The following is a 14,037-nucleotide window of genomic DNA, read 5'->3' as shown; positions in this document are numbered from 1 at the left end:
GTGGTGGGTAGTGAATACTAGAAATGAATATTACCATTTACGTGCATTATATTGGCAATATGAAATGGAATATAGTAGTTACAACAGAGAATTCCTTTTTGATTTGACCTTATTTGCAATTAAAGTAAATCAAACTTTAAGTGGCAATATATGCCAGGAATGGATTTCTAATTTTCATGTTGTTAAAATATTTTGTATTATTATTTAGCGTCAGAAGAACTAACCATTGCTGGCATGACATTTACAACTTTTGATCTGGGTGGACATATTCAAGGTGAGATTCTGTTGCTTTGTTTTATTTAATAAAAATGTGACCATTATGTTCCAGTGCATGAAATCTCATTCTATTCAAAGAAAGCCAGAGTAGACTTAAAATTTAGGAGTTATTACCCCTAGATAAATGCTTTAAATGCAAAGGATGATTTTCATGGTACTCCAATTTAAGTCTGAATTGCTTTTGGTGGTAAAGCATATGAGTAAAATTTAGCCTCCATTCTTTCTCTGCTCCAGTCCACCTTTCGCTTACTGTCGTAATCATGTTATGAATATGTTATTGCTCTGTATGAAAAACCTTCAGTGGCTAACTCATTACCTGTAAAATAAAGGCCAAACTCACTGACCTGGCACTCAGGATCTCTATGATCTGATCGCACTTTACTTCTTGAGTCTTTATTTCCCACTATATCCTTTCCCATTCTCTTTACTCCAACCAAACCAAACCATCTTGGTGTTCTCCCACCTCTGTGCTTATGCCATCCCCATCTGCACATAGGTAACCCACCTTCAGGGCCCAGTGTAAGTCCTGCTGCCTCCCCTGAGAAGCCACTCCCAGCTGGGAGTGCTCTCAACTATACTTACGTAGCAATTAGTGCGTTTGTATACATATCTGCAAGTTTGGAACGACTGTCTTATTTCCTCTACTAAACTTTCTGGGACTGAAATCCTAGTTATTTTTTAATATCCCCAAAAGGACTTAGCAGTATCCACCACATGGTAATTCATAAATAATGAATATTACAAAGCCTGTGGTTAGTGAAAGCACATTTGAGACATATATCAATTGTTTAAAATATACATAAACTAATTCCTGGAATTTAATGATTAGATTTAGAACCTAATGGAGTTTGAGACTTCATTTCTATATTATTTTAAGGTGTATTATAAAACTGAAGTCAGAAAAAAAAGTTACCTTCCCCTAGGGTACCCCCAAAACTGTTTTCCCCTCTAAAAGAGAATGTCATGGCAAAAATTACCCTAATGGTTTCATAAACTTTAATTTCTCTTATGAGTAGAACAGTTTGCTTTATTATTTTAACTTAACAAGTCTGTACCCGATACTAATTTCCTTCTGTCACTGACTCCAGATTTATCACTGGCAAAAAACTGATAAACTAGGAATGTCAGAAAAATGAATACTGCATATAAGAAATAGTAGTGGTCCCTCCAATGAACTTAATGTGCATCCTTGTCCATTAGTAGCAAATATTAATTCTTCTTCTAACATAGGAAAATTGGGGCAGAGTGAAGTATTTGACTTGCCCACAATCAAGGAAAACCTGTTATTTCTTCTTTGGTCACCTGGAAAGATTTTGGCAATATTGGGTGAAAGATTAACTTGAGTATATAGTGAAGTAGCAGCAGCTAAGGGATAATTACACTTGATATCTTATTGGACTCTTCCCTCAAACTATCTGCTAGGTTTGACCAGCAAATAAAATCTAACTCCTGATTGTTTTTATTAGCTCGAAGAGTGTGGAAAAACTACCTTCCTGCTATCAATGGCATTGTATTTCTGGTGGATTGTGCAGACCATGAAAGGCTGTTAGAATCAAAAGAAGAACTTGATGTAAGTTAAATAATTAAAACTAAACATAGTTGAATCACTGGTAAGCCTGAGGAAATAGGTTGGATATGTAGGTATCAGAGTGTGGCTTTTTTGCAGCCTCTGATGTAACTCCTGACAATTTGTGGAGTTCTGAGATTATTCTACTTAGAATGTAGGGGGAGTAGCTTGGAGTAATTGTAGCTATTGAGGAGGTACTAATGCAGACCTCCTTCCTGAAGGCTTGGGCTCACTCTGTGCAGAGTGTGCCCTTGTAGTATATTTCATGTCTGCTACATTCCTGTAGTGGCTTTGTCTTAAGCCCCTGGTCCTCCTAGGATGCTGGTTTCTTTAGGAGTTAGCCAGAACCTGGAAATGGCATAACATGCTATCTTTGTCACCGCTCCCAGGAGTGATCAGGGCCATGTGTAGCCACCTCCTCTCCCGTCTCCCAGGTCACATGCTTCGTAAAGGGGCTCAGAAGCAGTAGGCAAGGTCAGTGCTAGATCTGGGTCCACAGAGAAAGCAGGTCCATGATTTGATGGAAGGTTGACCTGACCATGCCTCTGCCTAGAGCAAGCAAACAAGTACTTATTCATGTGGAAAAGTCCAGATAGGTTCTCTGGTCATGGAACAGGGTCAGGGAATTCCTGAGTTCCTACTTTGTGCCCGACACTGTGCATATTACCTCATTTAATTCTCAAATTAACTCCATAAGGTAGGTGGTACTATTGCAAATTCTCTTTGAACTTCAATGAGCCTTATTTATGTAAGATCTCACAACTCAAAAGCAGCAGAACTAGAAATGAAACCAGGTCTGCATGCTTTAAGTGTTGGGTCTATTCACAGAGTGAGCATTTACAGAAGGAGACTTAGGGAGGCAGAAGAATTGAGCTTTGGGTTTGTTGAGCTCACTTTAAAATGTAGGGAGAGTTTGCCAAAGAAAGTTAGCCAAACTGACGGGTATGATAGAGAATCAGTCCTTGATACCCATTTGGTAGCTTGTCACAATGAACCCTTTAGATGGTTTCATATCAACATCTTGTCGTTCATTTTGTTTTGTTTTGTTTTTTCAGTCACTAATGACAGATGAAACTGTTGCTAATGTGCCTATACTGATTCTTGGAAATAAGATTGACAGACCTGAAGCCATCAGTGAAGAGAGGTTGCGAGAGATGTTTGGTTTATATGGTCAGACAACAGGAAAGGTAAAAAAAAAAAAAGGAAAATTTTTGACAAGTGTGAATATTTCATTCAGTAGTATAAATATCTTTTTATTTATTTTTAATCTTCTGATATAGTTTGTTCCCACACTACCCCGAACAGTATCATGCTTATCGGTTTAATTGGTACAGTCTGGCTTTTTTTTTTTTTTTTAATTGGGGTATAGTTGACATACAACATTATACTAGTTTCAGGTGTATAACCAGATGTCTTTAAATTACTATTGTCCTACCTCATAAGCCCATTTTCATTTTTTTTCTTAAAAACTGTCATTTATACATTTGGGTCTTTTTTTAATGTTCTCATTTATTTTCTTTCTACCACTGAATGAAATGAAACCTTTTCTTGGTGATATCAAAAATGTCAAAGCCTATGCTTATGAGAAACTAAATGAAAGCTTTCAAAGTTTTATTTGTCATAATTTTTCAGAATTAGCCACTAAATAATATACTTGAATGTTTAAGCATACCAGTAGTGTATTTAGGCCCTCAGTTCAATGTTTAAGCCCTGAGTTCAACAGAGATAAAAATAAAATGTAAACTTGGCCATAGCAGTGTTGGGGTTTTCTGAACATATACTTTATAATAAGCTTTAAGACACATTATTTTTGCATTCATTTTTACTGGTATTTGTTTTGGGGAAGGACCTTAGTATTGAAAAATCCCAGAGTAGAGAAATATTGCAGCCTATGGAAGGAGACTCTTATGTTAGATGTGGTAGACTTTGGTCTATTTTCTGTTTCTTCTTTTTAATAACTCAATTCCACATTAATTTTTTTTTTTTTTTTGCCATGCTGCATTGCATGTGGGATCCTAGTTCCCCAACCAGGGGTCGAACTGGCGCCCCCCACATTGGGAGCTCAGAGTCTTACCCACTGGACCGCCAGGGAAGTCACTGCTCCACATTAATTTTAAGAAATGCCTTGTTTAGTCATAAACCTACTCAGAGAATGTTTGTTTTTAATATAAGTGAAGCCAGTTGTCCCAGGTAACTTGAATTTTTTCTAAGTCACAGATTATTTTCATTCTTGTGTGCCTCACAAGCTCACCTCTGTCCCACTGAGCAGACATCCTGTCCTCCAGTAGAGTGAGAGGAGACGTCCTGTGTGTTTAGGGGAGGGTACTCGGATGCCAAACAGCCGTGGCTTTATCACAGTCACCCTTTGTTCTAAGATGTACAAGCTGCAGTTCTCCTGGGGAGTGGAGCTTTTATTTCATTACGGGGTCATTCAACATAATGTCTATCTTCTCTTCTAGGGCAGTGTATCTCTGAAAGAACTGAATGCCCGGCCCTTAGAAGTTTTTATGTGTAGTGTGCTCAAAAGACAAGGCTATGGAGAAGGCTTCCGCTGGATGGCTCAGTACATTGATTAACACCAGCCGGCATCAGTTCAAGGTCTCACCATTCAGGCCTACTCAGAGATTTGATCACTCAACGTGCATAACTTGAACTCAATAGACTTGTTGGTTAGAAAACAGATGTTTTTTAGATGATTAATATTTTATCAACCTAATTTGAGTGAGAATTGAAGACTGATTCAAGTAAGCTGAATATCACAATGTAGCTTTCTAATTCCATAAAAATAATTAGATTTTACAGTTTATAATCTAACATTACCCCCAGCACCATTTTTAAAGAGCAACTTTCCAGACTACCTTTGAAGCACTTTTTAACAATATGAAACTACAAATGTAAACCATATTTAAAAGTTCATCATGTTAAACTTTTTATGTACTTTTTTGGAACTAGTTTTTAAATTTTAGATTATGTGTCCACCTATCTTAAGTGAACAGTTAATAATTAGCTTATTGATGATTGCATGATGCCTTACAGTTTTCATTATTTTTTCTTATGCAAACGTCATGCAATAAAGCAAACCCTAATGTTTGGCATCCTTATTGGGCAAATGTTTCATTTTAATGTGTCTTATCTGGCTAGTATGCTCTGAAATTTTGTATGTTTACTATTATCTATATGAGGGGGTTACTGGGAAAGGAGACTGCTTCAGAATATTTAGAATAATGCTTAAGTTCCTAGAGGCTTTTGCATTTTCCAGGAGACAAGTTGTGTTTGGTTGTACCTTATACCACATTTATCTCTGAATCATGTGTATTTTTATCTGTAACACTGCCATTACCAGTGCTGATGGGGTCCATGTCCTAGTCCCTGTGGGATCGGCCTTCTGCCAAAAAGCACATCTTCTGGTACAACCCAAGGTTAATTTTTGGTTTGATAGGCCCATTCCAGTTGTCTGATTCTGAAGTGCTCCATCTTACTGGTTTGGTATTCTGTGCCTCTTCACCAAAAGTAGTGACAGGCACCAGTCTCCCCACATTTAGAGGTACTCCCCAGTCTCTTTATACTTAATGGTACTCTCCAGGGCAAACGACAAGTAGGGTCTTGTGCGCAGTTTCATCGTGGAGGCGTGCATCTGAGGAAAAAGAGCCTATTCTCCTTCATTTGTCACTGAAATGTTTGGGGATTTTGCTCCTGTCCTACAGCTCTTTTGCATTTTGGGCATATTTTATTTCTTGGTGGAAAGAAAATGAATCCATGTATTTAATTCTCTCTTTTTTTAGTTATTCTCAGCTAGCTCTCACTTTATAGCACAAAAGGCTTTTGTTTTTAGATACAATTCTTGCCATGTGATAGTGTCTGCAAGCCTCATTGATAGGCTTTCTGATAAGATTTTAGTTAGCTTTTTAAAGCATTTTAATTTCCTGAGAAATTGAGTTCTTTTTTTCCATATGTCGGAGATTCCCATAATTAACTGAAAGACAAGTGCCAAATATTTATTTTTAAAGACTGTCAAACTTAAGGTTTCCTCTCTTGGTCATAAACCAAGGTTTTGTAGTATATTTAACCAATTCCATTGAGAATAGATTGCTCCAATTCCATCAAGAGTAATTTTAATATCAGAATTAGTGTTTTATCTAGCTATTGTCCAAATCAGAGTTACTGTAGTCCTTTCTGTCATCAATAATGTAATATATGAAGCAAATAAGGATTGAAGGATATGCCTGGAAGGAATTACCAGTTAGCTAAACAAACAAGGTCATTTCACCATGACATTTGGTTTTAGGAATTCACCTATTCTATTTCACTTTCAGCTTCCTTCTAAACAAAAATAAATAGCTTTCTCCCTGCCTAGAAACGTCAGTAGCACCATGGGAAAAGTAGCAAATGACATTTCAGCCTCTTGGTTTATTCTGCCAGATATATTTAAAGTACTCATTTTTAACATCTTGACTAGACAGAATTAAGCCTTATTAAAAGTAATTGCCTCTTGTTGATGGTACCTTTTCAATATTTACAGGGACATGCCTTTCTTCAAGTATTTCCTAGTATCTATTGTGATAATTGAGAAGTTAATTATTTGTGTTATAAATTGGTATAAAGGAAAAAGCTTACTGGTTTCTCTAGAGGGGATTTGCTTTCTGGTACAAAATATCTTGTTCCAGAACTCTCATTCTAGGTCTGTCACTGGGATCAAAGGAACAAAGTCACTTTGTGGACCACAGCTAAACTGTGGATATTTTCCCAATGATGTAAGAGTCTTATGGCCTGAACCTCTGGAAATGAAGCTGCACTTTCCTGCCAGCTCCAGGGAGATGGGCCTCGGAGTTGCCCAGCCATTGGGCTTACCATCTAGCTCTGAGAGCTCCTCAGAGCATATACACTGAGTCACTGCTTCCTTCAGGAGAAGCAAGTTAAGAGAATGCCAAGAAGCAGTAAAAGCACATGGGGAAAACATATACTCTGTATGTGCCTGTGCAAGTGTGTACATTTGCGGAGTAGTTTTTGGGTAAATGGTAGTATTGGGGACATAGGTTAATTTTGTTCCTCCCACTGTAAAGTGTGAAAATGTAATTAACACTATTGTATACAAGTTAAGATTGGATTCCATACAAATCAGGAAGTGTTCAAAAGATGTTTTAAAATCTTAAGTCCAAAACGAAAAATAGAGGGTCTCAGCTGGCTTTTATATTTTTAAAGAAGAGCTTCTTAACCTCACACCTGTTTCAATGACTGCTGTTAATTATACTTTTGTGTAACTGTTTAAATTGATGGATTCCAGTTTATCTTGGTGAATTTTTAGATTGAAGATTATAGCATTTTTAAAAATTGGGGCACAGATATTTCCTAAAGCATATGAAAAAATATTCTTCACCATTGGCTTAGTTGACCCAGTATCTTTGAGAGCCAAAGAAGTATGAATTCAGATATTGCCTGCATAGATCTAAATTTTAGTTTTGTGTGCCTGTGTACTTATACAAATTTACTGTGGTTTACAATGTATACACAGAACATTTCTTTTCTTTAGTTTTCAACTGGCTCACACTTCTGTGTAGCACTTTCCAGCACATAAGCTACTTGTAAATCATTAAAATAGAGTAATATTTGATAATAGTGTTTCTTGCCTTCTGCAAAATGATTTAATTAACCCAGCATTTTCACAAGTTCCATCCTTAAAAACAGAATACCTCTAGTTGACATGATTTGAGAGTTTCAGGAGACAGGTTTACATTTTCTGAAACTGTACTTGGTATGTGACTCAACGTAGCATTTCAGTCTTAGTCACTTACAGGACTGAAGTTTGCAAGACTTCTATTGCCAAATAAATTTTGACCAGAGTACCTTGAAAATAGCTAATATAAAAGGAAGTCTCTCAAAAAATCTTGTGTTGATTTTATTTAGAGTATATGGTTTGGATTTTTTTTTTTTTTCTGGCCGTGCCATGCAGCATGCGGGATCTTAGTTCCCCGACCAGGGATCGCCGTGTCCCCTGCATTGGAATCGTGGAGACTGCCAGGGAAGTCCCTGTTTGGATCATTTTAAACGTATGTAAAAGTTGGTGAAGCTTCAACAAATCTCCAAGAGAGCATGAAAAAAATAGAGATTAGCAAATATAAACTTCTGGATGCAAAATTAATAGGGAATTAAAGGTTTTCTATAAACATTAAAATTTTTTTTTTGTAATAAATAGTTAAGAGTTCAGAAAACAGTATACCTTCAATTAAGGACTAAATTTTCAAAGCTCCATATTTATATTTCTGGTCATTTCCATCATTGTCCTTTTGAAATGCAAATTAGTGCTTTTTAACCAGAAAAAAAGATGAAAAGGAAAAGAAAGAGAACAAGCTCTTAAAAATATAGGACTGTGCCTCTGTGTAAAGTGATTGGAATTTTGTTAAAACCATGTTTCTACTCTTGAACCCTGGAACCATTACCCCTCACATACCCCAGCTCACACCTGGATAAAAAGATCCCTGAGTATAAAGGGAATCTACAGAGTCTGTTGAAGATGCAATTTTGAACTAACTAATTTTTGTCCTCATAATTTAGAACATTAAGTAGCTAATATATTTAATACCTCTGATTGATTTTTCCGGGCTTTGACCACACTTTTAAACAGAATCCAAAGTAATCACAGTAAAGTAAGCAAATTTATCCAAAGTAAACTTTGTTTCAGGAGTGCCCCCACCCCAAATAGATCTTAGGACAGAAATGGGAAAGGCTTTTGAGTGATTTCATGCAGAATTATTTTCTCTGGAAAAGCCACACTGGAGTGGATGAATTCTTCTTCAGCAATGTATTTTAAATGAAGCGGGGGAATTAGATTTAATTTTAGTTTTAAATATTTCAGGGTAAAGGGAGGTGACAGTTCTACAGTTTCTGACATACAAGTTGTCCTTGAAATTGTTTTCATTATCAAGTATGAAGATTCACATCAGAATGGCCAACTTCACATGGGTTTCTGGATTCCCTGGTGCTGCTCCTAACCTGAACTCGTAATCAGTTGCCATACTGAGGCAAGAGCGCTCAGGGTGAATGTAGTCACATAACTTTAAAAGTGATCAAAGTGTTTTCCGTGGTGAGGCCTTCAGTATTTGACTGAATGCAGAGTATGTTGAAGTGGTAAGTCAGTGGTAAGTTTTTCATCACTAACCTTGTTTGCACTTTTGTACACCACTGCTTGCACTAGCATCTTAGTGTGAATTTTAACAATTGTTTTACAGTGTATACAGATTGTTAAGCATTAATTTATATAAAGATGTTTGTTTACCTTATATATTTTACAAAGAACAGCTATCATAGTTGGTTAAATGTCCTTGAATTGTGTTTGTGTGTTATTTGATTATGTTCTATTGTCCTTTTCACCCCCCTATGAATTTGAGTGTCAGTAATAGAAAAATAAAATGATTACCTGGTCTTTGAAACACTCTGGTGTCAAGTCCCATTTTACCATCCAATTGTAATTTTCATTGTGCTTATTAGAAATTTCTTGGACTTTGAAATTATCAAGATTATAGAACGTACCCTTTGTGCAAGGATTCCAAGGAACCTTTGCTTAAATTAAGTACCGAGGCCTAATTTGCCTTGTAAGACTGAAAACAACTCATGGGCGCATTGTAGTAGGACTTACACAATGCCAATTCAGTTGAAATGTGAAAAATAAGGCAGCTGGTTGGTTTATATCTACATCAAGGTTCTCTAGCTTAGTATGCATCGGAATCTCCTCTGTGTGTGTGTTTGTGGCCAGGGGGAGCTGGCCTTTAAAACACACACACACACACAAGAAAAAAATCCACCAAACAATTGTGATTCAGTAAATCCCGGGGTGGGGTGGAGGGCAGTAATCCGAATCTTCAACAAGGTTCTCAGGTTTTTCTGGTGCCAAAGTGTGTGGATTTTCATTTAGGAAAAACAGTAATATAACACTAAATACTAGTAACACTAAATGGTCATTGGCCAATCAGTGAAGAAAAAGATTTATCTTTTCTTTTTTTCCCCTGAGAATTCATTTATTAGTAAATCCTATGTCGATGTAACCTGTAGTCGGTGGTTCTCAACCTTGGCTGCAATTCAGAATTACCCAAATCCCAGGCTGCCCTCAGGAAGCAGACTTTTTTCAACTCCTCAGGTGATTCGAATGAAAAATTTTATCATTTTGTTAAGGATTATCAAGCTACTTTTGAGACTTAAATCCAAATATAAAACCTTTCTACAGCCATCCCTTTAACCTTCCCACTAACAGTGTGCAGGACATCAAGCTTTGTGCTAACTCTTAACATAAACAATCATGATTCTATTACAGTTGGGTCCATCAAATAGAGATTTAGTATGGACTCAAGTTATTTGCTGAACTGAAACTAATAGGTAGGTAGTGAATGCACTGGAGGGATAAATGCTAAGAAAATAAAGTCCAGTTTATTTAGCTCATTTTCTTGAATTTAGCTATATAATATCCCACTAGACTATCTGATATTTGTACTAAAGCTACAAGTAATGCAATGTCATAGCCCCTAAAAGAGTGTGAAAAGCACCTTTTTGGGAATAGAGGAACTAGGAAACTGTAAAAGAAGCCCTTTGGGTGGTGGCCACCATCCTCCTAATTGAAAGGTGAGAACAACAGCTTAGAAACCTGATGATTAACAAAGGTCCTAAAACAGGCCCTGTTTCTGCTGCATCCCTTATAAAGGGTTCACCTGGGGATTCAGTTAATTGACAAAGGTCAGAGCCTGTGTTTACAAAGGCTCTTAACTCAATTTATTTAAAATCAGACACCAAGACAATAATTTTCTGGCTATTATTTAGTAAACAAAGGAAGCCTTGCTTTGGAATGTGGATTTTGATTGGGGGCATTACGGTGAACCATTTAACATGTTTATTAAAGTCACTGTGACTTCAGTGATGGCACTATGCCACTACAAACAAGCTGGTAATGTTGCAAAAAGAAACTGAAGAGCTTTCTTACCTGACTGTATTGAAAGGGCCTGGGTTAATGGGTAACAGTCCTCCAGTCAAAAATCTTCACAGGTGTCATGTTTCATGGCTGGTAAAATAAACAAAGGGAAGAAATAATTGGAGGTGAGGTACAGGTGGACAGAGAAACACTTGGGGGTCAAAAATGGAGATTTAAAAAAAAAAAAAATGGAGATTTTTGTTTACTACTTTCTTGAGCTAAAAGGAACTGAATGTGAACCTCATCAGTGGAATTGTAGTCTCATTTCATCCGGGATTAGCAAAATCTCAGAAACTAGAGATTATAAACATTACCAAGTTACAGCACCATTTTTAGGGTTTTCTCCTAGCCCTTGGGTTTGGATTGAGCTCTCTAGATCCACCTCTTGTTTGGGAAGCCACGCCAGATTGATTGCAGTCTGGAGAAAAGCACGTTGACTTTCCTCCATTCTAGGGACTTCACTTTCGAGATCTGAATGGCCAAGAGCCCCTCTTTGGGTAAGGTGCAGAACAGGAGAGCTCCAGCCCTGTTCTGGGCCCCAGAGCTTATTTACAACTAGGGGCTCTATTGCATGGGGACACAGCTCTGACGGCTCCTGAAGGAAACCACACAACGCTGCTTTCTTTCCCGACTGCAGCAGATGGCAGCGGCACAAAGATATTCAGAGAACAGTCTGAGTCTTTCTCCACCTCAGCTTCTATGTGGGGCCAGGTTCAGAATCCACAGGCCTCTGGCAGTCGGGTGGCAGGAGGACCCCTCTTGGATTCTCTGGGGCCTCAATCTGCCTTCCATCTTTGGAGAAGCAGTGCCTGACCCTCTGATTACCTGGTATGTGGGCAGCAGCCTTTGCCCACCACTCCACGCGCAGGGCTGGGCTGGGCAAAATAGGAGGCGGGGTCCCTACTCACCAGGTTCTCTCTTTTTTTCTCTCTCTCATATACAAAACCTTACGTGTGGAAAACCGTTATCACCAGGGACTTTGCAAGTATTGTGCTGGTATTGGATTCAGGTTGGGACATTTGGCCTTACTTTCTGTCTGCCCTTCCACCAGTCAGTCAGCAGGAATTTCCTCAACACCTGCCTGCTGGGGACTGGCATGGAATGATGAAAAACGGGCAGAGATCTGCCCAAGGCACCATGGAAGGCAAAAGGGAAAGGCCCCCAAACACCATCGAGGTTTCTAGAAAAGGGGCACCAGAGCTGAATCTTGAAGGTGTATAAACTGGTTAGTGGAGAAGGGGTGAGAGAGGATAGTGCGAGCAGACAGAACAGCAATGACAGAGGCACAGCAGAAAAGGGCACGCTGTGATTTGGGGCCGGTGGAGCCCAGAGCCTGAAGAGGTGCTGTGTGGAGAGCATCTTAGACGGAAATGTCAGTGGAGGGAAAGACGAGAACATGAGGCCTGAACTGAGAAGGAGGCAGAAGAGCGGGGCTGATCTTTCCCATCTTTCAACCTGCTTCTCACCTGTCATGATAAGTAGGCTACTTCTAACACTGATTCCCAAACCAGCATTTTATGATGTATGACCATGTTTTCCAACCCAAGGCAGGAGCCGGGGATCCACCAGGAGAGCCTGCTCATGGGGCCATCAGATCAGGATACACTATTTGAAGCTGAGAACATCTGGACAGACTTGTATCCCCAAAATGCCACACTGAGCATGTGCACCAGAATGTGTGGCGCTGACAACGGGGAAGACGCATGTTTGAGGTCAAAATAAAACACAAGCTGGAGCTGTTGACACAGCTACACAACCTACAAGACATCGGGCTGAGGGAGTGGGGCTCCCTGAGGGTACTGCTGGGAGTGGGGAGCTGAGACCACATCTGTCCCTCTCTGACCCCCCTCTCCATGCACCTCTTACCTGGGACTGGCTTTGCCTGCACAGTGTGGGGATCTGGTGGTTCCATCCATCGAGCAGGAGAAGCGTAATAGAGTAGATGAGGGGAGTACCCTGCCTTCTCATCCCCTAGGAAAGTCCTGAACTTGAAAAGTCAGGTGGGCAGCATATCCTAACTCATCACACAGCCCAAGGGCTGCCCAGCGAACACTGGACTGGACTTGACTTCTGTGGCTCCCGGGCTCAGAACCGCCTGTGAATAGAAACATCGTTTCAGAGTGACAATTACAGTTGAATTTAAGGAAGACATTTTTTAATTTAATACAGGTGGCTTAGCAGTGGGTTGCTTATAAAGTGACAGGCTCTCTGTCACTAGAGTTCAGAGGCTGTCCTAGAGAAGGTGGTGGACAAGATGTGCTTTCCACCCCCCTCTAAACACTGAGGTCCTATCACCCTGATGCAGCTCCTCGGATGAGGGCCGAGTAGGACCCAGGACTGATGGTGCAGGTTGGTACTGGTCCCATACACCTCCTTGACCAGAAGGATGTGCTCCTGGAGGGCAGAGGGGTCCCTAAGATTTAAGCATCCCCTCTGGTTCCTGACGTCCCTACAGGGCACACTGCTCCCTTTGCCGTGAACCCATTTAGGAGTCTTAACGTTGGACGAGGCAGCTATCAGGCCCGTCCATGGCAGCTCCTTCCCAAGCCTGCTAGGCTTCCTTCTGTAAGCTGATGAGCATGAATATTACAGCTGGCATGTGGGAAACAAAGTTTTGTATACCAAGCACCTGTCGCCAGAACCGGGCAATCACCCAGAGTCCCAAGATAGCAGTTCAGAATATCCACAGGTGATGGTTTATTTTGCTGAGTCACTTTTCTTACTTGGCTTCTCCTGCAAACGCTGGCGCTCTTCTGAGTTTCGTGTTGCTCCCAACGTTCAGTCCCTAGCAATGGAACGTTCCTTCTTTGCAGAAGGAGGTGAGGGTGCGGGACAGGAGGAATTCGGCTACCTCGGGCCTCCTGGGTTACAAGGTTTCAGGATGGCCACCGAGGAACCGGGAATGCTGGGAAGGTGGGTGTTTCTCAGGCATAGGCAGCTGACCGGCACAGGCATCACGTGAGTGGCTTCCCTGATGAACACCAGGTGCTTACAACCCGCCCTTAGCCGGCCCCTCCCGGGCCGCACGTGGCCAGTCCCTGCCCTGCCCCCAGACCACAGGTGTCCTGGTTGGGCGTAGGAAGGCCCGTGAGAACTTGTAAACAGCGCGGCTTCACCTCTAGGATTCCGGGAGTCAGTAAACAAATCCCTCTGGTCTCCTGGCCTCTGGTCAGTCTGCCAGCGTCAGAGCGCCCTCTGCCTAAACCGCTGTTCCCCCTCCCCTCACCCAGTCAGTGGTTCCTCA

General features: G+C 40.2%; 1 protein-coding gene and 1 long non-coding RNA gene across 4 annotated transcripts in view; one reads left to right on the top strand and one right to left on the bottom strand.

Moving 5' to 3' along the window:
• Positions 1-8,169, top strand: part of SAR1B (secretion associated Ras related GTPase 1B) — a 30,972-nt gene extending 22,803 nt beyond the window's left edge. For both annotated transcript variants that reach the window (XM_036846310.1, XM_036846311.1), the window contains 4 exons: positions 209-274; positions 1,743-1,846; positions 2,899-3,030; positions 4,303-8,169. In XM_036846310.1, the coding sequence (XP_036702205.1) occupies positions 209-274; positions 1,743-1,846; positions 2,899-3,030; positions 4,303-4,419 (419 nt within the window). In that variant the 3' untranslated portion in view covers positions 4,420-8,169. The remainder of the gene's footprint in view (positions 1-208; positions 275-1,742; positions 1,847-2,898; positions 3,031-4,302) is intronic.
• A 2,635-nt stretch (positions 8,170-10,804) lies between these two features.
• On the bottom strand, positions 10,805-13,659 carry LOC118892126. 2 transcript variants are annotated; one of them, XR_005019239.1, is made up of 3 exons: positions 13,517-13,659; positions 12,660-12,888; positions 10,805-10,883 (listed from the first exon to the last, which is right to left on the bottom strand). It is a non-coding gene; the product is annotated as an uncharacterized LOC118892126 (long non-coding RNA). The 2 variants fall into 2 exon arrangements; XR_005019240.1 differs by lacking the exon at positions 13,517-13,659 and adding an exon at positions 13,293-13,343.
• Between the last annotated feature and the right edge of the window lie 378 nt (positions 13,660-14,037).

Source organism: Balaenoptera musculus, chromosome 3 (genome assembly GCF_009873245.2).
Source record: "Balaenoptera musculus isolate JJ_BM4_2016_0621 chromosome 3, mBalMus1.pri.v3, whole genome shotgun sequence".
Taxonomy (NCBI): domain Eukaryota; kingdom Metazoa; phylum Chordata; class Mammalia; order Artiodactyla; family Balaenopteridae; genus Balaenoptera; species Balaenoptera musculus.
Note: the sequence above shows the minus strand (reverse complement) of the source record. Positions and strands in the feature narration are given on the sequence as shown.